This window comes from Astyanax mexicanus, chromosome 10 (assembly GCF_023375975.1).
Source record: "Astyanax mexicanus isolate ESR-SI-001 chromosome 10, AstMex3_surface, whole genome shotgun sequence".
Classification (NCBI taxonomy): domain Eukaryota; kingdom Metazoa; phylum Chordata; class Actinopteri; order Characiformes; family Acestrorhamphidae; genus Astyanax; species Astyanax mexicanus.
This window is the reverse complement of record NC_064417.1, coordinates 35760199-35775884: the sequence shown is the minus strand read 5'-3', so window position 1 is coordinate 35775884 and position 15686 is coordinate 35760199. Positions and strand designations below refer to the sequence as shown.

At 40.2% G+C, this 15686-nt stretch overlaps 1 protein-coding gene across 12 annotated transcripts in view; it reads right to left on the bottom strand.

Annotated features, from left to right (window-relative positions):
* magi2b (membrane associated guanylate kinase, WW and PDZ domain containing 2b) overlaps positions 1-15686 on the bottom strand; it is a 165068-nt gene that overhangs the window by 88362 nt on the left and 61020 nt on the right. For all 12 annotated transcript variants that reach the window (XM_049483924.1, XM_049483925.1, XM_022684151.2 and 9 more), the window contains exon 3: positions 1048-1167. In XM_049483924.1, the coding sequence (XP_049339881.1) occupies positions 1048-1167 (120 nt within the window). The remainder of the gene's footprint in view (positions 1-1047; positions 1168-15686) is intronic.

Sequence of the window (15686 nt, the reverse complement as noted above, 5' to 3'; positions counted from 1 at the left end):
GCTTTTGGATAACTTCATGCTTTTTGATTTGAGGTTTTCAGTTAGGTAAAACCAAGGAAAAACATCATCATTAAGTGATCTCTTTTTTTTCAGTGCTGTATATTAGAAACGACTGGATTCTATATTACTGATTACGGTATTGACTGGGCTACTTATTTAGATAGAATTAGATAGATTAGACTAGATTTTTTTTTATTTAATGCTTAAATAATGCCTATATTTATTTTAAGCAGCAACTTGTGAGCATTAGTTTCTGCTCCCAGGCTCCCCCTTCAGTTGTGGAAAGTAATTTACCCAACTGTCATTAATACAAACTGCAATTTAAACTCTCTCATGTGGACAGCTATACAAATCCATTTGTTGACCAGCTGAACAATACAGTTGTGGCACCTAAAGCAATATTACAAGAGGTAGAGAAATAGTACAGGATTTTACACAGGTGTCACTAACGTTATGCAGAATTATATAATTCTAGTTAAGAGGAGTTGTGCAGCTCCACTTAAGATCCAGAGCGACAGAGATGCTATTCTCTTTATACAGCCAGAGGAACATCACCATGATTCTGAAGATAGTATTTTAACATCAAATTTCTATATGTTAGTTTTACTCAAACATATACCTATGAATAGCAAAATCAGAGAAACTGAAGTGCTCTCTTATTTATTTCCAGAGCTGTGTTATATAGATGTATTACACACTGACTTAAAGTGTTTATTTTTTATTGTTGATGATTATTGCTTACAGCCAATGAAAACCCAAAAATCAGTGTCTCAGAAAATAAGAATATTATGTAAAACCGATTGTTACTTTTGGCAGTGTGCTAAGTCCTGCATGAAGTGCTGTAAGATTTTCTGGAAAAACATTGAACTGACTTTGGACTTGATATAACACAGTGGATCAACACCAGCATCAAAGCTCTGCAAACCACCACTGATTGAAATAGATCACTCTGTGTGATATTCATTTGTTTTTTAGATGCACATGTATATGTCTTGGCATCTTTAATACTGACATACTCTGAAAGACAGTATAGAAAGCACTACTCACCTTCATATGTTCCACTCTCTAGTAAGGCCCCACTTTTCTCTAATTCCATAAACCGGTCAACACTCACGAAGTTGTAGTCCACCCCTGGGACCTCACCCTCTTTAGGCTGTCGTGTGGTACCTGATGACAAAGAAAACACATATTTCAGAAATACAACGAAACACTCAATGTAAAAAAACAGATAAATAATTAAAACAACCCAGAGTGTGCATTAGAATGTTGTAGATACTACCCGGTCTTAGTGACAGCCTCTGATACACTGTTATATTGTTAGTTATATTGTAATAATTCCTTTTTAATCCATTATTTAAATAATTAAACAATCAACTAACCAACCAATCAACCATGCAATTTTTACATCATCGCTGTCGGGTTGCATTAGCCGCTAACCACACATAGCACTAGCGGTTAGCTGCTAATGCTAATGCTGCTGCACTAGCCATAGTGCAAGAGAAATTCAGTAATCTTAGCTAACTGTAAATAAACGCTAAATGTGCTTTACTCACCCAAATAAAACGTTTTCACAAGAGAAATCTGTGTAAATTAGCATTCAGTGCCCTATTGAAAGAAAGTGGTTTTTTTTTTTTCTTAATTACAGTTTTGTTAGCTTAGCTTGTACTTAACTAAGTTAGCTATACCCCCACCGCCACCACGACCCAGTGGCGAGACCTGCTGAATTTGAAAGGGAAGCATGGCGACACCCCTGTTCCTTACTAGTGTTGCTGCATAATATGCCTTATAATCCAGTGCACCTTATGTATGAAAATAGACCAGAAAATAGACATTCATTAACAGTGCGCCTAATAATCCGGCGCACTTTATAGTGTGAAAATTATTTTTTTTTTATGTAACAAAAAAATATATAAGGATAATATGTAATAACTTAAATGTATAAATATTAAGGTAAATCCTACCTTAGTCCATACCTAAAGCAGAACAGGCTAAGTGAAGGCAGTTAACAGACTTATAGTTTGAAGATTGAAAGAGTGACACCAGCTTTAGCTGTAACCAGTTCCACATAAACCATACTTTCTCAGACCAGTAATAATTGTTAACACTTCAAATAATCTATAAAGTAGTGTTCCTGTCACACATTTCCCAACACAGTCCTACAGGTTCTCAGTGGCGATCAAATCTGTTGATTGTGTTAGCCATGACATCACCAGCACATCCTCAATCCTCGACTCCATCACTTTGAGGAGCAGTGTTGAGGGCAGCTTGTTTTGTCTGGTTGGGATATCCACCAAATAAATAGGAAGAGAAAGACCCTTCAAACACAACCAGTACAACCAGCTGCTGAACATCCAGTATGTATAATCTGCAGATCCACTCGCTGCAGTTCTGCACTATTTATGGGGACTTAGGATCTATGCTGGCTGTAATCTAGACTGTAGAGGCAGTGAGACAATAGGCAGCTCTAAGCCACACATCTCACAATGCTGATCAGCTTCATTTAATCTTTAAAACTCTCTCACTCTGCACCTCTTCCTTGAGCCCCTCAAATGCAAGCAATCTGCTGCACAAGTTGGACTTATCAGCCTGAAATGAGTTCTGAAATGGAGTGAAATAGAAGAGCTGAACTGCTCAGGATAAGACACAGCTTCATAGTCGGGCCCGTCTCTTCTCGTCTCGTCTCGGCTGCCAGCGAGCTGTACAGAGTCCCCCTCGAGGAGTCACTCTCACGCAGTGACAAGGCAGTGACAAACGACCTGATCAGAGGGACAGGCAAGAGGCCAACACTGCGTTCAGCTCCTACAGTATTCCCACCAAACACCATCGCTAACCATTTAAACTCAGACGACGGAGCGAGCGGATAAATATTATCCATCATTCTGCTTTAAGATCCTCGAGTAAGCTGAGCAAATTAAGGCAGAGATTTTTATCGGCGCTCCCAGCATGACAACAGATATGCTATTACAGGTCTTCAGTGAAGCTTAATGATCATAATCAATAACAACAGGCATCCTGTAATCAGGGAAACATGATTACGCGAAACCCTGCAGCTTCTGACCGAGACGAAAGATTGAATCATGAACTAGAAATGAGATTTGCATCATGTTCATAAGAAGTGCTGTGCAGTTGAGGTGTGCACACGCAACTCTTGCGCAGACAAAAGCACAACGAGGCATTTAGCAACACGCTCCTCCTGAAGATCACTTCATTCAACAATTCATTTTCATTAGCTCTGCTGTCGGGATTAATACCAATAAATTGTATGCTATTTAATAACAGGAGAAGAAAAAGAGCAGGTGTTGTGCTGAAATCTGAATCCTCTACACGTGTCATTGCACCACACAGCAGTATAGGCACAAACGCTTTTTTCTTTGTATCTACTGTAGCTACTGTAACTGTAGATTCAATCTTATCTATAGACAGACAGTTTTGCACATCTTGGCTGGATTTTTTCAGTCAGCTTTTTGAGGTAGAGTCATCTAGGAATGTCTTTCAGTTAAAAGCTGTGCTGAACTCTTCAAGTTAATCACTTGTTGAAAAGTTGTGAAGAGGTGGAGTTGGTGGTAAACAGTGAATAGCCCTATTTGAATAATGTTCTAATCTGTATTATGGCAAGAAATACTCAACTAAGTAAAAATAAAAAACTTTAAGAAATGAAGGTCTGTCGATCTGATCTGAAAGTATTCCCAAGTGCAGTTGCAAAGACCATCAAAACATTATGATGACGCTGGCTCTCATCAGGACAACCCCAGGAAAGGAAGAGCAAGAGCTCCTCTGTTGCACAAGACAAGTTTATCAGAGTTACCAGCCTCAGCAAGTGTGTTCCCAGTATTAATTTACAATGTAGAAAAAATAAATAAATAAAAAAACTGAATGAAAAGGTGAGTCCAAACTTTTGACTGCTACTGTATTTGCCGTGTTGTATGAAGACAGAGTACAACACTAGCACAGAATTTTCCACTGTCTGTCACCAATGCCTGGATATACAGTAAACTAGTGATTACACATGTATAATGCAAATCAATACAGCATATTATAACAACATATTGGAATATTTATATGTGATAAATCAGTTCAGTATTTTTTTTACACCCCTCATACAAAGGGTTTCCTCCATTAATAAGGCGCAATTGTGAAGAACTTTTAAACTGGTTGTGTATTTTTGACTTAATAGTGGACTATTCTCTCACGTGTGGTATCAGGAGCAGAAGTGGTGCTAGAGCTTCACACACACCAGTTGAGAGTAGCTCACCACCCAGATATCGAGCCAAGAGCTTCTCTGTAGTCAGAAACTAACTATTGATGAAGGATGCAGTGGTCACTCCTGGGGATCTACTCTCCTGCAGACTCTCCAACCCCAATCAACAGCACCTGATGCCTCTAATTATTAAATGCTTGATTAGCTGATTGGTAGATATCCAGGAGATGATGATAAGTGGGCTAGAGGATGCATCAACACACTCTCCAGAAAAAGGACTGCAGACGACTGCTCTGAAAGCACTGCTACAAACCAAGAGAGACACTTCCTGACAAAAAAATAAAAGGTCACCACCTCGATTTAAATAAGCAAATAGGTAGGACCCTCCCATTGGATAATTACACGCTACTACACGCCTTATAATCCGGTGTGCCTTATGTATGAATTCTAGCAGTCAGGTTGTAAGGAGCAGTAAAGCCACTACGCTAAAGTGCAGGGTTATACAGAAGTTTTAGTTTAGTTTACCAGCAGTATTAAAATTAGCCACTAACCACGCTTTGCTCTAGATCTTTGGCCACCCAGAGGTGAGTATTATCGGCCTGTAATCTGCTGCCAACCCTGGCTAGCACTGCTGGAGCAGTATTAGCATTGCTCACTAACTGCGCTAAGCGCTAGCTCTTTGGCCACACAGAGGTGAGTATTATCGGCCTGTAGTCTGCTGCCAACCCTGGCTAGCACTGCTGGAGCAGCATTAGCATTGCTCACTAACTGCGCTAAGCGCTAGCTCTTTGGCCATTCAGAGGTGAGTATTATCGGCCTGTAGTCTGCTGCTAACTCCAGCTAGCACTGCTGGAGCAGCTTTAGCATTAACCGCTCACCTCTGGCTGTTCAGAGGTGAGTATTATCAACATTGCGACACCATAATATGCGCCTTATAATCCGGTGTGAGTGTATATAATACATCCACTTTTGCCTGCTGGGAGTATTTGCAACTAGTGCAACTAGTTGGCTGGTTGTTGTTCACCTTTGGTTCTGACAGCCATAATCCTAAAGCCTGTGCAAATCAATCGGATAAAACGTTCTAATCACATTTTATCAGAGACAATGTTCTGTCACACAGCCCTCATAATTGCATCATAAATACGCTGTGACACCTGTCACAACTGTTTATGAGATATTAGATCATTGTGCAACAGATGACAAATATTTGCTTTTAAACTGCCTACAGGAGTGACGAATTACCGAACATTCCCCGAGAGACATTCTGTGCAAATAAACAAAAAACCACCACCATTCAACAGGGCAGAGAGAGAGATCCACAGCTGCCACCCAGATAGCCAATGAATTCCTGCATGCAGAAAGCCTAAGCTTCTACACTGACAGTAAGAGAAAAAGAGCATTTAATTAAGATACAGACAATTAGGTTTCAGATACAGACAGATCTCACATTTGCTACTCAGTGACTGACTAAATAGTAACTTTGTTTGTGCAGCAAGATGAGACACACAGAAACACGGAAATACCAATCAATACAACAGCCAGTGGGTTACATCACCAAACATAACTAGCACAAGGTGAGCCACAATGCAGCCTTGCCTGCCTCAGGAGTACAACAGCTGTTTAAAATACCATTTGTGGCATTATGTACGAAACACTCTTCAGTACCACATTGACCAATCTCCGTCTGTAAACATGGGAGAAGCCGGTCAGCACCTCGTATCGCTGCGGGCAGAAAAACACACTGTGTTGCCCAAAAACATCACAACAGGAAAGTTGCTAAAACAGGAGCTAACACTGAAAGTGCCTTTCCAAAAATGGAGCTAATGATTAAACACAAGGGGAAAAAAAAAACATTTGGATGCTAAATTAGCAACACTACGGGAATGCAAATCCTGTTAATCTGCATAATACCTGGAACTGTTTGAGTAACAGACTTTGCATAATAAATCAGGTAGATAAATCTGTAACACTTTCAGAGCAAGGTAGAGCTGTGTTTTCATTAGAGATCCACTGGAAAAAATGCCTGAAACGTATATACAGTTTCTGAATCATTTTTTCTGATTTTGCTATTTATAGGTATATGTTTGAGTAAAATGAACATTATTGTTTTATTCCAAAAACGATGGACAAAATTCCTTCCAAATTCCAAATAAAAATATTGTAATTTATTGCATTTATTTGCAGAAAATGAGAAATGCAAAGAAAGCAAGTTCTTATTTATAAAGTTTTAAGAGTTCAGAAATCAATATTTGGTTGAATAACCCTGGGTTTAATAACAGTTTTCATGCAAATTGGCATGTTCTTCTCCATCAGTCTTACACACTGCTTTTGGATAATTTTATGCCACGTGTGGTGCAACAATTCAAGCAGTTCAGCTTGGTTTGATGGGTTGTGGTCATCCATCTTCCTCTTGATTATATTCCAGAGGTTTTTTAGTTTGGTAAAATCAAACAAACTCATCATCTTTAAGTGATCTCTTATTTTTTCAGGAGCTGTATATTTGGTAATTAACTGAATTGTGTAAATCAGGTTTACTGGGAAAGTGGAACGTATAAAATGTGCTGGGCAGGATGCCTCCAGGGACAGGATTGAGAAACACTGCACTGGGTTAAGGCATGCAATCTGACATACAGTGGTGCTCAAAAGTTTGTGAACCCTTTAGATTGTTTTATATTTCTGCATAAATATGAGCTAAAACATCACCATGTTCTTTAATACATAAATAAATAATATTTTTATCTAATTTTTTCAACTTTGCTCTCTGTATCTCCTTTTTTGACTTGTGTGAAAATCTGATGATGTTTTAGGTCATATTTTTTGCAGAAATATAGAAAACTCTAAAGGCTTCACAAAGTTCTGAGCACTACTGTAGGTTACATAAAAAAAACACCAGCCTAAAAGCGGCGCGGGTACAGACGGCCCTGTCACACCTCGGCTCGCCTATCTCAGGTGTCGCTTTCTTTTTTTCCAGCATCCATCGGTACACTCACTCATGATTCAGAGGTGAAGTGCATGTTACATCACTGAAAGAAATGAAAAGCAGCTAGTCCAGGTGTCTTTTTTTATCATTATGTGCAATCTGAACAAGAAAAGTCCATTTTGACCAAAAAAAAACCCAAAACACGCTGATCAGCTATGTGGCTCTGAAAGGCTGAGATGCAGCTGAATAATAAAAGCCAGTCACCAAGCTCAAATAAGCTCATTTCTACTACATGGAGGGAGAGAGAGTGGGAGTAAAAGGTGAAGAGTGAGTGAGTGAGAGAGAGATGGGGATAAAGAGAGTGAGACAGAGAGAGAGAGAGTGAGAGAGATAGATGCATCATGCCCAGCTTATGTAATATGCAACACAGTAGGACATACTGTGGTCCTGAATATTCAAGAAGCACCTCTGTCTATGTCACTCCTCTAGAATATTCTAAATGGACCTAAATATGGAAAGTGTTGTATCCTTCTGAATATTCAATGTATGCTCTGGGAAAAGAAGAGGCCCAGCGGCGAGATATTAAGCCATGCTCATGTGTTCTAACAGTAAATACATTTTTTATCTGAGGCATCCGGAGTTTACCATGTCATCTAGTGATTTTTAAAGAGTAGATAGCATGATAACCCTTATTTACTATATGTTTATGGACATTTATATTGTTAATGTTTTGAGATGCACAAGTTTACGTCTTAAAACGAAGGCTCAATTAAATCCTGGCATTTACATGAGTCATGGGTGATCAATTATAAGTAGCCAAAACAAAGTACAGGTGCGTGAACGGGGTATAATGTAGATCAGGGTTCTTGCACAATTTTAAAAGTCAAATTTAATGTTTTTAAATACTTTTTTTAGACCTTTTTTGGGTCTTAAATAGAATTTATATAACAAAAATGTAGTCATAATGTAGGTAGAAATTTGAAGAAAATAATTTATGTTATTGGAAATCAAACTTAATGTTTCCCTTTTGTTATCAATATTTTTCAATCTCCCCCGTAACGTAAGCTAGCTTTCTGTTAACCTTAGTTCTCTCCCCGGTAACACTGCTAACTCGCCACTAACCTAAGTATGTTAGCTAGCTCTCCGCTAACGTTAGCTAACTCTCCGCTAACCTTAGGTCTCTCCCCAGTAATGTAGCTAGATAACTCGCTGCTAACTAGGGCTGCACGATATATCGTTTAAACATTGCCATCCTGATGTGCGCATGCGCAACGTGCGATGTTACCCAAGTCAGTAAAAACAAACACGTCATCTTTCAATGTTCTGATTCTTGACACAAGAAATAGATACTCAGCGTTCTGGGAGAACAGCGCCGCCTCTGTCTGCTGCCGAGAAGGGCGAAGGGAGGGGGAGCGCGAGAGGGGGAGGGGGAACTAAAACGAACTGATATTACAGATAGAATGCATTTCATTTTGGTGTTTGGTGATGTCACACCCTGCATTGTTTAATATTGCGATATTATCGCCGAAAAAAAACAATGCGATGTTAAATTTTTCCAATATCGTGCAGCCCTACTACTAACATTAGTATGTTAGCTAGCTCACTGCTAACGTTAGCTAGCTCTTCGATAACATTAGTTCTCTTCCCAGTAACGTAGCTAGATAACTCTCTGCTAACTTTACTATGTTAGCATGTTAGCTAGTTTGCCGCTAATATTACAATGTTAGCTAGCTCTCTGCTAACCATAGTTCTCTTCCCAGTATCGTAGCTAAATAACTCGCTGCTAACGTTAGTATGTATTGACCTTACATGCCCTTTAACATTTTTATTATTTTAAAAGGATGAAAATAAAAAAGAAATACTGCTTAAAAGAACAAAGAATGATTTCATCTTTAACTTCTTCCTTCATAAAATCACATAATCTTTTATTCACTTACTTATTCACAGTAACAGACATGTTATCTCATGGCAAAATGTCAAAGCAACACTTTCTGTGTTGAGTCTAATAAGTAATAAGACTTATTTTTACTTAATTTTTATTAAACATTATCAAACATTTAATTTTTCGGTTCAGTTTCGGGCAAACATTTTTACATAAACTAAATAGAAAACATTACAGTATGATCCTTTAATATACAGGTTAATCCACACAGAGCTGATCTGAAATCACTCATTACACACGATGATATCCCACAGACAGATTAAGGCCTACGTCTCCAGTCAAAAACATTGATGAAGCAAAACCAAAACACAATAAAATACTAAAACAATCCATATGATTGTTAAGTGATTGAGACTGATTTGCATATGTAGTGACTCATCCTATCACTTCCGCAGTCCTTTTGTCTTGGGCGACACTTCCACTCCCGCTCGCTGCTGCTGCCGTCTCATTACCAACCCTTACGAGAAAAGAGCTAAAGCAGTGACAAAGCCATCTGCCTGCTGAGTCTGAACTACAGCGGCGCTGTCCGGCTGCTCCGCTCTTCAGCCCAACAGCTGTTCCTATACGTTCACTCATCCTTATTCATGCATGACATGACAAATCTGAATCAGCGCTGAAGATGAAAGAGTCTGCCGTTCCCGGAGTTTATCTCTCGCGCCTCTCACGATGCTCTTTTAATACTGTCCAGAGAGAGAGAATGAATGAATGATTGAATGAATGAGAGAAAGTGTGAGAGTGAGGGATAGAGAAAGAGAGCGAGAGATAGTGAGAGAGAGTGAGAGAGTGAGTGAGAGATTGAAAGAGTGAGAGAGAGAGAAAAAGAGAGAGAGAGAGCGAGGGGGGCGAGAGTGGCTATTGAGTGAATGATCACTCGCTGCTTCCCGCAGCAGCACACGTGCAGCCCCTCCGCTCGCGCTTTCACAAAAGGCCCGAAAATGACACGCAGGAAACGCAGCAAAGGGAGTGCTGATTTGCATGTGGTCCATGAATATTTATGAGCCTCATTGGCTAGATTAATATGAAGTGCCCTCCATACAGCTTTCTGGACAAGAAAAAGCAGAACTGTGTTCTTTTTTACCCAAAAACTAGAATCTGAGAAGAAAATAGCCTTAAATTTGATGCCCTTTTTAAACGAGTAGAGACCACACCAGGGTATGTTTTAGAAGGCAGAGGTCTGTGTAAATGGAATAATTCTTTAATCAATTCAAATACACAATTTTTTAAAATGATGCTGCTAAATTTCCCCCATTTTAATGCAATAAAAATGTTAGTTACGTTAATGTTAATGTTAAAGTTAGTTAAGTATGAGCATAAGGTACCTCGTACCACTACTAGGGGTGAAAGATTTTCATATGCGAAAGGTCCCCAGATCATGTCACTAGCAGTTTTTTTTTATTTTATTTAATTTCTCATTTTATCCCATTTCTCCCAATTTACACAGCCAATTACACAACCCATTTATTAGGACTCCTCTATTACTAAAGATGCCCCAACACCAGGAGGGTGAAGACTAGCACATGCCTCCCCCGATACATGCTAGTCAGCCACCTCCTATTTTCGAACATTGCTTTGTAGTATCACAGCCTCTCGGGGTACCCACCCAATTTTGCTCTCTCAGGGCACTGGTAGTTGATGGCAAGATACATGAACAGGATTCGAACCGGTGGTCTCCTGATCTTAGTGGCAGCGCCTTAGTCTGCTGGACCACTCGGAGCTCCCCATCTCACTAGCAGCTAGGACAGTATTCACAACAACATTGCCAACAAAGGCAACAGTGGCTAGCTTATGGATGGCCTAGATGTCAGGCAATATCCTGCTTCTCTCAGTGCAATGATGCACCATCTCTCAGAGTCTGGCAACTTGGCAAAATGTCTTCAAGTATATTGTAGAGGCATGTCTACCAGCTAATATCTTTCATAAAGAGGAACACTACCTAAAGTAGCCCCTGAGAGGCTTTTTATACGGCAACAGAGAATATATGTTATGGCCTCTTGTGACAAGACCCAGCATCTAATCAGCTTATAACACCTGTAATTATTTACATAAGCTTTGCAGCAATCTGCAGTGCATTTTTTGGTAATAAATGCAAGTGTATGTCTCTATTCTCGTTATTTTACTTGTTATTTTAAAATGCTGAAAAAGTGTTTTTAGTAAACACCTCCTCTGTTTTTTCAACTGAATTACAAATTGTCTTTTCTTTAAATGATAAAAGAATAAACAGAAGCTCAAAGCCTGAGCTGAGTCCCACTCAGAAACATCTGTACCTTCACCTCTGGCACTATGATTAAACAGATCTGCAGAATAAATCTGATTACTGTGGGCACAGAGGGTGGTTTAGTGCGCCATCACATACACACAGATGCACACACGCACGTGTGTGTGTGTGTGTGTGTGTGTATCCACAAGCACACACACACATGACTACAGTCGATCTGATTATGAGGAATGATGACAGCTCTGAAGCAGCATGCAGATTTGCCTATTCTCATTCTTGCACACACACATCACGGCCACAATGGGAGCCTCTCAATAGAGACACAATCTTTTCAATACAAAATTAAAGGCGTTTGATCTTGGATGAACAAGGCTTTCATCCCAATTCAGGAGTACAAACGCACAATTTACGCTATCAGAAGAAACAGCTCTCCTGCAGAACACTGGCCAATACGTTCTGTACAGAAGTGTGAAGTAAAGAAATGGTTGTACCTGGCAGTGTAGGGTTCTTTAAACACTAACCCGAAAGTGTCATCACATCTTTTCATCACAACTCGGGGACACGCCTTACTCAGTGGTGCGTGACCTGCAGTGGATGTTGGATTGGAGCGATTGGTCTTGGTCTGCTGGTGCTGCGTAAAGAGTTTCTGACCTAAGCCTGGAGGACTGAACATGTGAAGCAGCAGAAACACCACAAACACATTCTTCTCTAGAGATGCTTATTATTAGGTTATAGTCATGCAGGAATATCTGAAAAAATACTGACCACAAGTACATAGGGCTCAACTGCTAGGCTGATGCTGATACATAATTTTAGAAGTTTAAGACTGATAAAATCTTATTAACATTCTTAATAATGAAATAATCACAGATCGGATTTGGGACACTTTGATTATCAGTTGTAAACTGGGTCCCACTTTATCTCTCTATCCTCTTGAGACCCTTTGGCCTCATATGGAGACACAGTGCTTGTAACATGTAATGGTCACATGACAACATAACACTGAATTAATTAAAAGCAAGATGTTCAGATAGGTTTTATGTTTGAAACTATTTTATATTTATTTACTTACTATACAAAGCTAAAATTGTGTCCTTTTGATCCAAAATTGCAAGGATAATTTTTAAATGTTAAAATAAACTTCCGTCCCCATATAAGTACATTCTGTACAAAGACAAACATTTATTTTTTATACTTGGTTAGGTTCTACTAATCCCAAATTGCTAGAAGTTAAAAATGCACACCAAGCAAAAATCTGGGTCTTAGAAGGTTAAAAACTTATCTGCAATTTAGTTTAAGACCAGGGGGAGGTATTGATTCACTGTAGGCTCTGTGTGGAGTTGAGGTAGGGTTAGGTCTAAGGACTGGGTTTAATTTACTGTAGGGTTTGGGTTGGATTTGAGGTTAGAATTAGGACCAGGCTGAGGGTTTGATTTACTGTAGGGTTTGGGTTGGAGTTGAGGTTAGAGTTAGGACCAGGGAGAGGGGTTGATTTACTGTATGGTTTGGGTTGGAGTTGAGGTTAGAGTTAGGACCAGGCTGAGGGTTTGATTTACTATAGGGTTTGGGTTTGAGTTGAGGTTAGGTTTAGGACCAGGAAGAGGGTTTGATTCACTGTACGGTTTAGGTTGGTGTGGAGGTTACAGTTAGGACCAGTGAGGGTTTAATTCGCTGTAGGGTTTGGGTTTGAGTTGAGGTTAGAGTTAGGACCATGCTGAGGGTTTGATTTACTGTTGGGTTTGGGTTGGAGTTGAGGTTAGAGTTAGGAACAGGCTGAGAGTTTGGGTTGGAGTTGAGGTTAGGGTTAGGACCAGGGAGAGGGTTTGATTTACTGTAGGGTTTGGGTTGGAGTTGAGGTTAGGGTTAGGACCAGGGAGAGGATTTGATTCACTATAAGGTTTGGGTTTGAGTTGAGGTTAGAGTTAGGACCATGCTGAGGGTTTGATTTACTGTAGGGTTTGGTTTGGAGTTGAGGTTAGGGTTAGGACCAGGGAGAGGGTTTAATTCACTATAGGGTTTGGGTTAGGATTAACACCCGGATTTACTGTCTGTTTTGTACTGGGTCATTGGGGTCATCCCGAATGAAGGTAAAATTGTTAAATTTATATGACTGAATATAAACCACACCGTCACATAAAATAAGTCCTCAAGTGATGAGCTACAAAACTGCCTAAATCCGTCAGCCTACTGAAACCTCCTGTTTCCTCAGTAAACGTGACTCCTTTCAGAAGCAGGAGCACAGTAGGTTTGATTCAGGTGGAGGTCAGGTGAAGGCTGAAGCTGAAGTGCAGCACTCGCAGAGCAGCAGAGCAACTTTTAGCACGGCTTGAGAAGTCTGTGGAGCCTGAAGGCCTGGAATTTGCTCCTAATTGTCTGCAGCTCCGGTGCTGACACCCCCAATCTGCGGTCAGTCCAACCTTGAAGCCACGCTCCGCTCTGCATGCTGAATCTCTAACACCTTAACAAGGTAAACAGGCTGCAGAGCGAGCCGGAGCTTTAGGATAAACGTTCAGAGACCCTGAGTAGACAAAGCTCTTCTACATTAATGCAGGACCAGCATTTCACCTCTTCACAAACAAGGCGGCAAATCACATCATATTTACAGTGTTACACTTAACACAAATCAATCAAGATATCAATATATCAAGATACAAAGCTAATGCAGCTAAGACCAAATATAATAGAAGCATATTCCCCACCAATTAACATTGTGCAAATTGTTTTTCTAAATCATAATCTCTCTACAAATTACAGTCATAGTCTAATTTTCAAAAACAATTGTTTTGGGTGGCTCCGAGTGTTCCAGCAGACTAATCGCTGGTGCTACGATCAGGAGATCACCGCTTCGAATCCTTCCCTGTAGCTTGCCATTCCTGCAAAGCCACAGAACAAGGTGTCTGGTAGGTTCTGGGACCTTTTTCTGGCTGTAACAGATTTTGCTGGGTACTTGAGCAAACATGGTGCTGCTAAAGGTGATAATACAAGAGTTACTGCAACATGGCGATATCAGAACAGCAAAATCTACTCTTTATCTCCTTATATATGCAACCTTAAACTAAAGAAGTAGAATTAGAGCTGAAGTGAGCTGAAAAGCTAAAAGAGAGCGAGACAGAGACCTTGCTAAGCTGTGATTGGTCCACTGAGCCTCCCATACAGTCCCGCCTTCACGGTTAAAACTGCAGTGTGATGCAGAGAAATGGACCTATTCATGCATATAGAAGTATAAACTCGAACAGTCGTGACCCGCAAGCATGAAACATCTGGCCCATGAGGTTGTTTGAACTATAATGTATGATAATGAAATAAATAAATTAATAAAATACTTCTCTGGTGAGCATTTGTTTACATTCCTCCCCTGTCTCTCTCTCTGTCGCACTCGGTGTGACTTTAGTTTCCGCCCATTCTCATTTTGCTGCCCGTTCTTGGGCTCCCTATTTCCTTATAAGGGCGTTTTTTTCCAGGCCATGTCCCAATTCACTAGCCGGGGCAGTGGTAGTGTATTGGACCGCGACCCTGGCAACACAGGTTCAACCTACTTTAAATTCAACTGTTCTGCGATTGGGTTCAACAACCCTCTGGGCTAAAGAGCTACTAGTCCCATTACACTTCATTTTCCAAAACAGAATTTTTTTTTGTGGCCGCCACGTAGTGGCTTGTAAAAGATCTTATCAAAAAAAAGTGTACTGCAAACACCATATGACACTGTGTTATCTATAAAAATGAACAAAATTCAATAAAAGCCTGACCTCTGCCCATCCTTCCTCTCAACTTCTGTCCATTTTCAGCTGAGTAATCTGCCGCATGTGGGGTGAGGAGAAAATGGCGTGAAAGTGATTTTATTTTCTCACTGAACTTTCGCTAGAGGAGAGCACACGACAGTGAGCACAGTGCTGTATAATGGGCAGCTAAGAGGCGAGAGGTGAAGCTTCACCCCATGTTGAGCATTACATGAGTCATTCTGTCATTCACTGACTCGCAAGTCCAAACATATAACTGTGTGAGAAGGTGGCTCAGTTCAGCACAGGGTGATCCAGGTGGGCTCGCCTCTGCTTAAGCAAGCCATCAAACACGTCTGCAGGCCGGGGGGGAAACAGCCTGTCAGTAAACTAATCAGGAAAATTAGTAATATGAAAACTAATCATTAAGGAATTAGAGAATGCTCGAGTATTTGACTGAAGTATTTAGACTGGAACTGCATGAGATATTAATCACCACTGTGCAGATAGCTCCACGCTAATTGGCGACAGAACATTTATTAGCAGCATCAGCATTTCCTGTTATTCCTTTAGCCTGAGTCACGGCTGAGTGAACTAATTTAGAAACACTTGGTACGTCACAGAAATACCATATCCAGTAGTAGCAGTGAAGAAGATTTACAAGGTCTGATGACCACCACATTTTCAGGAAGCGT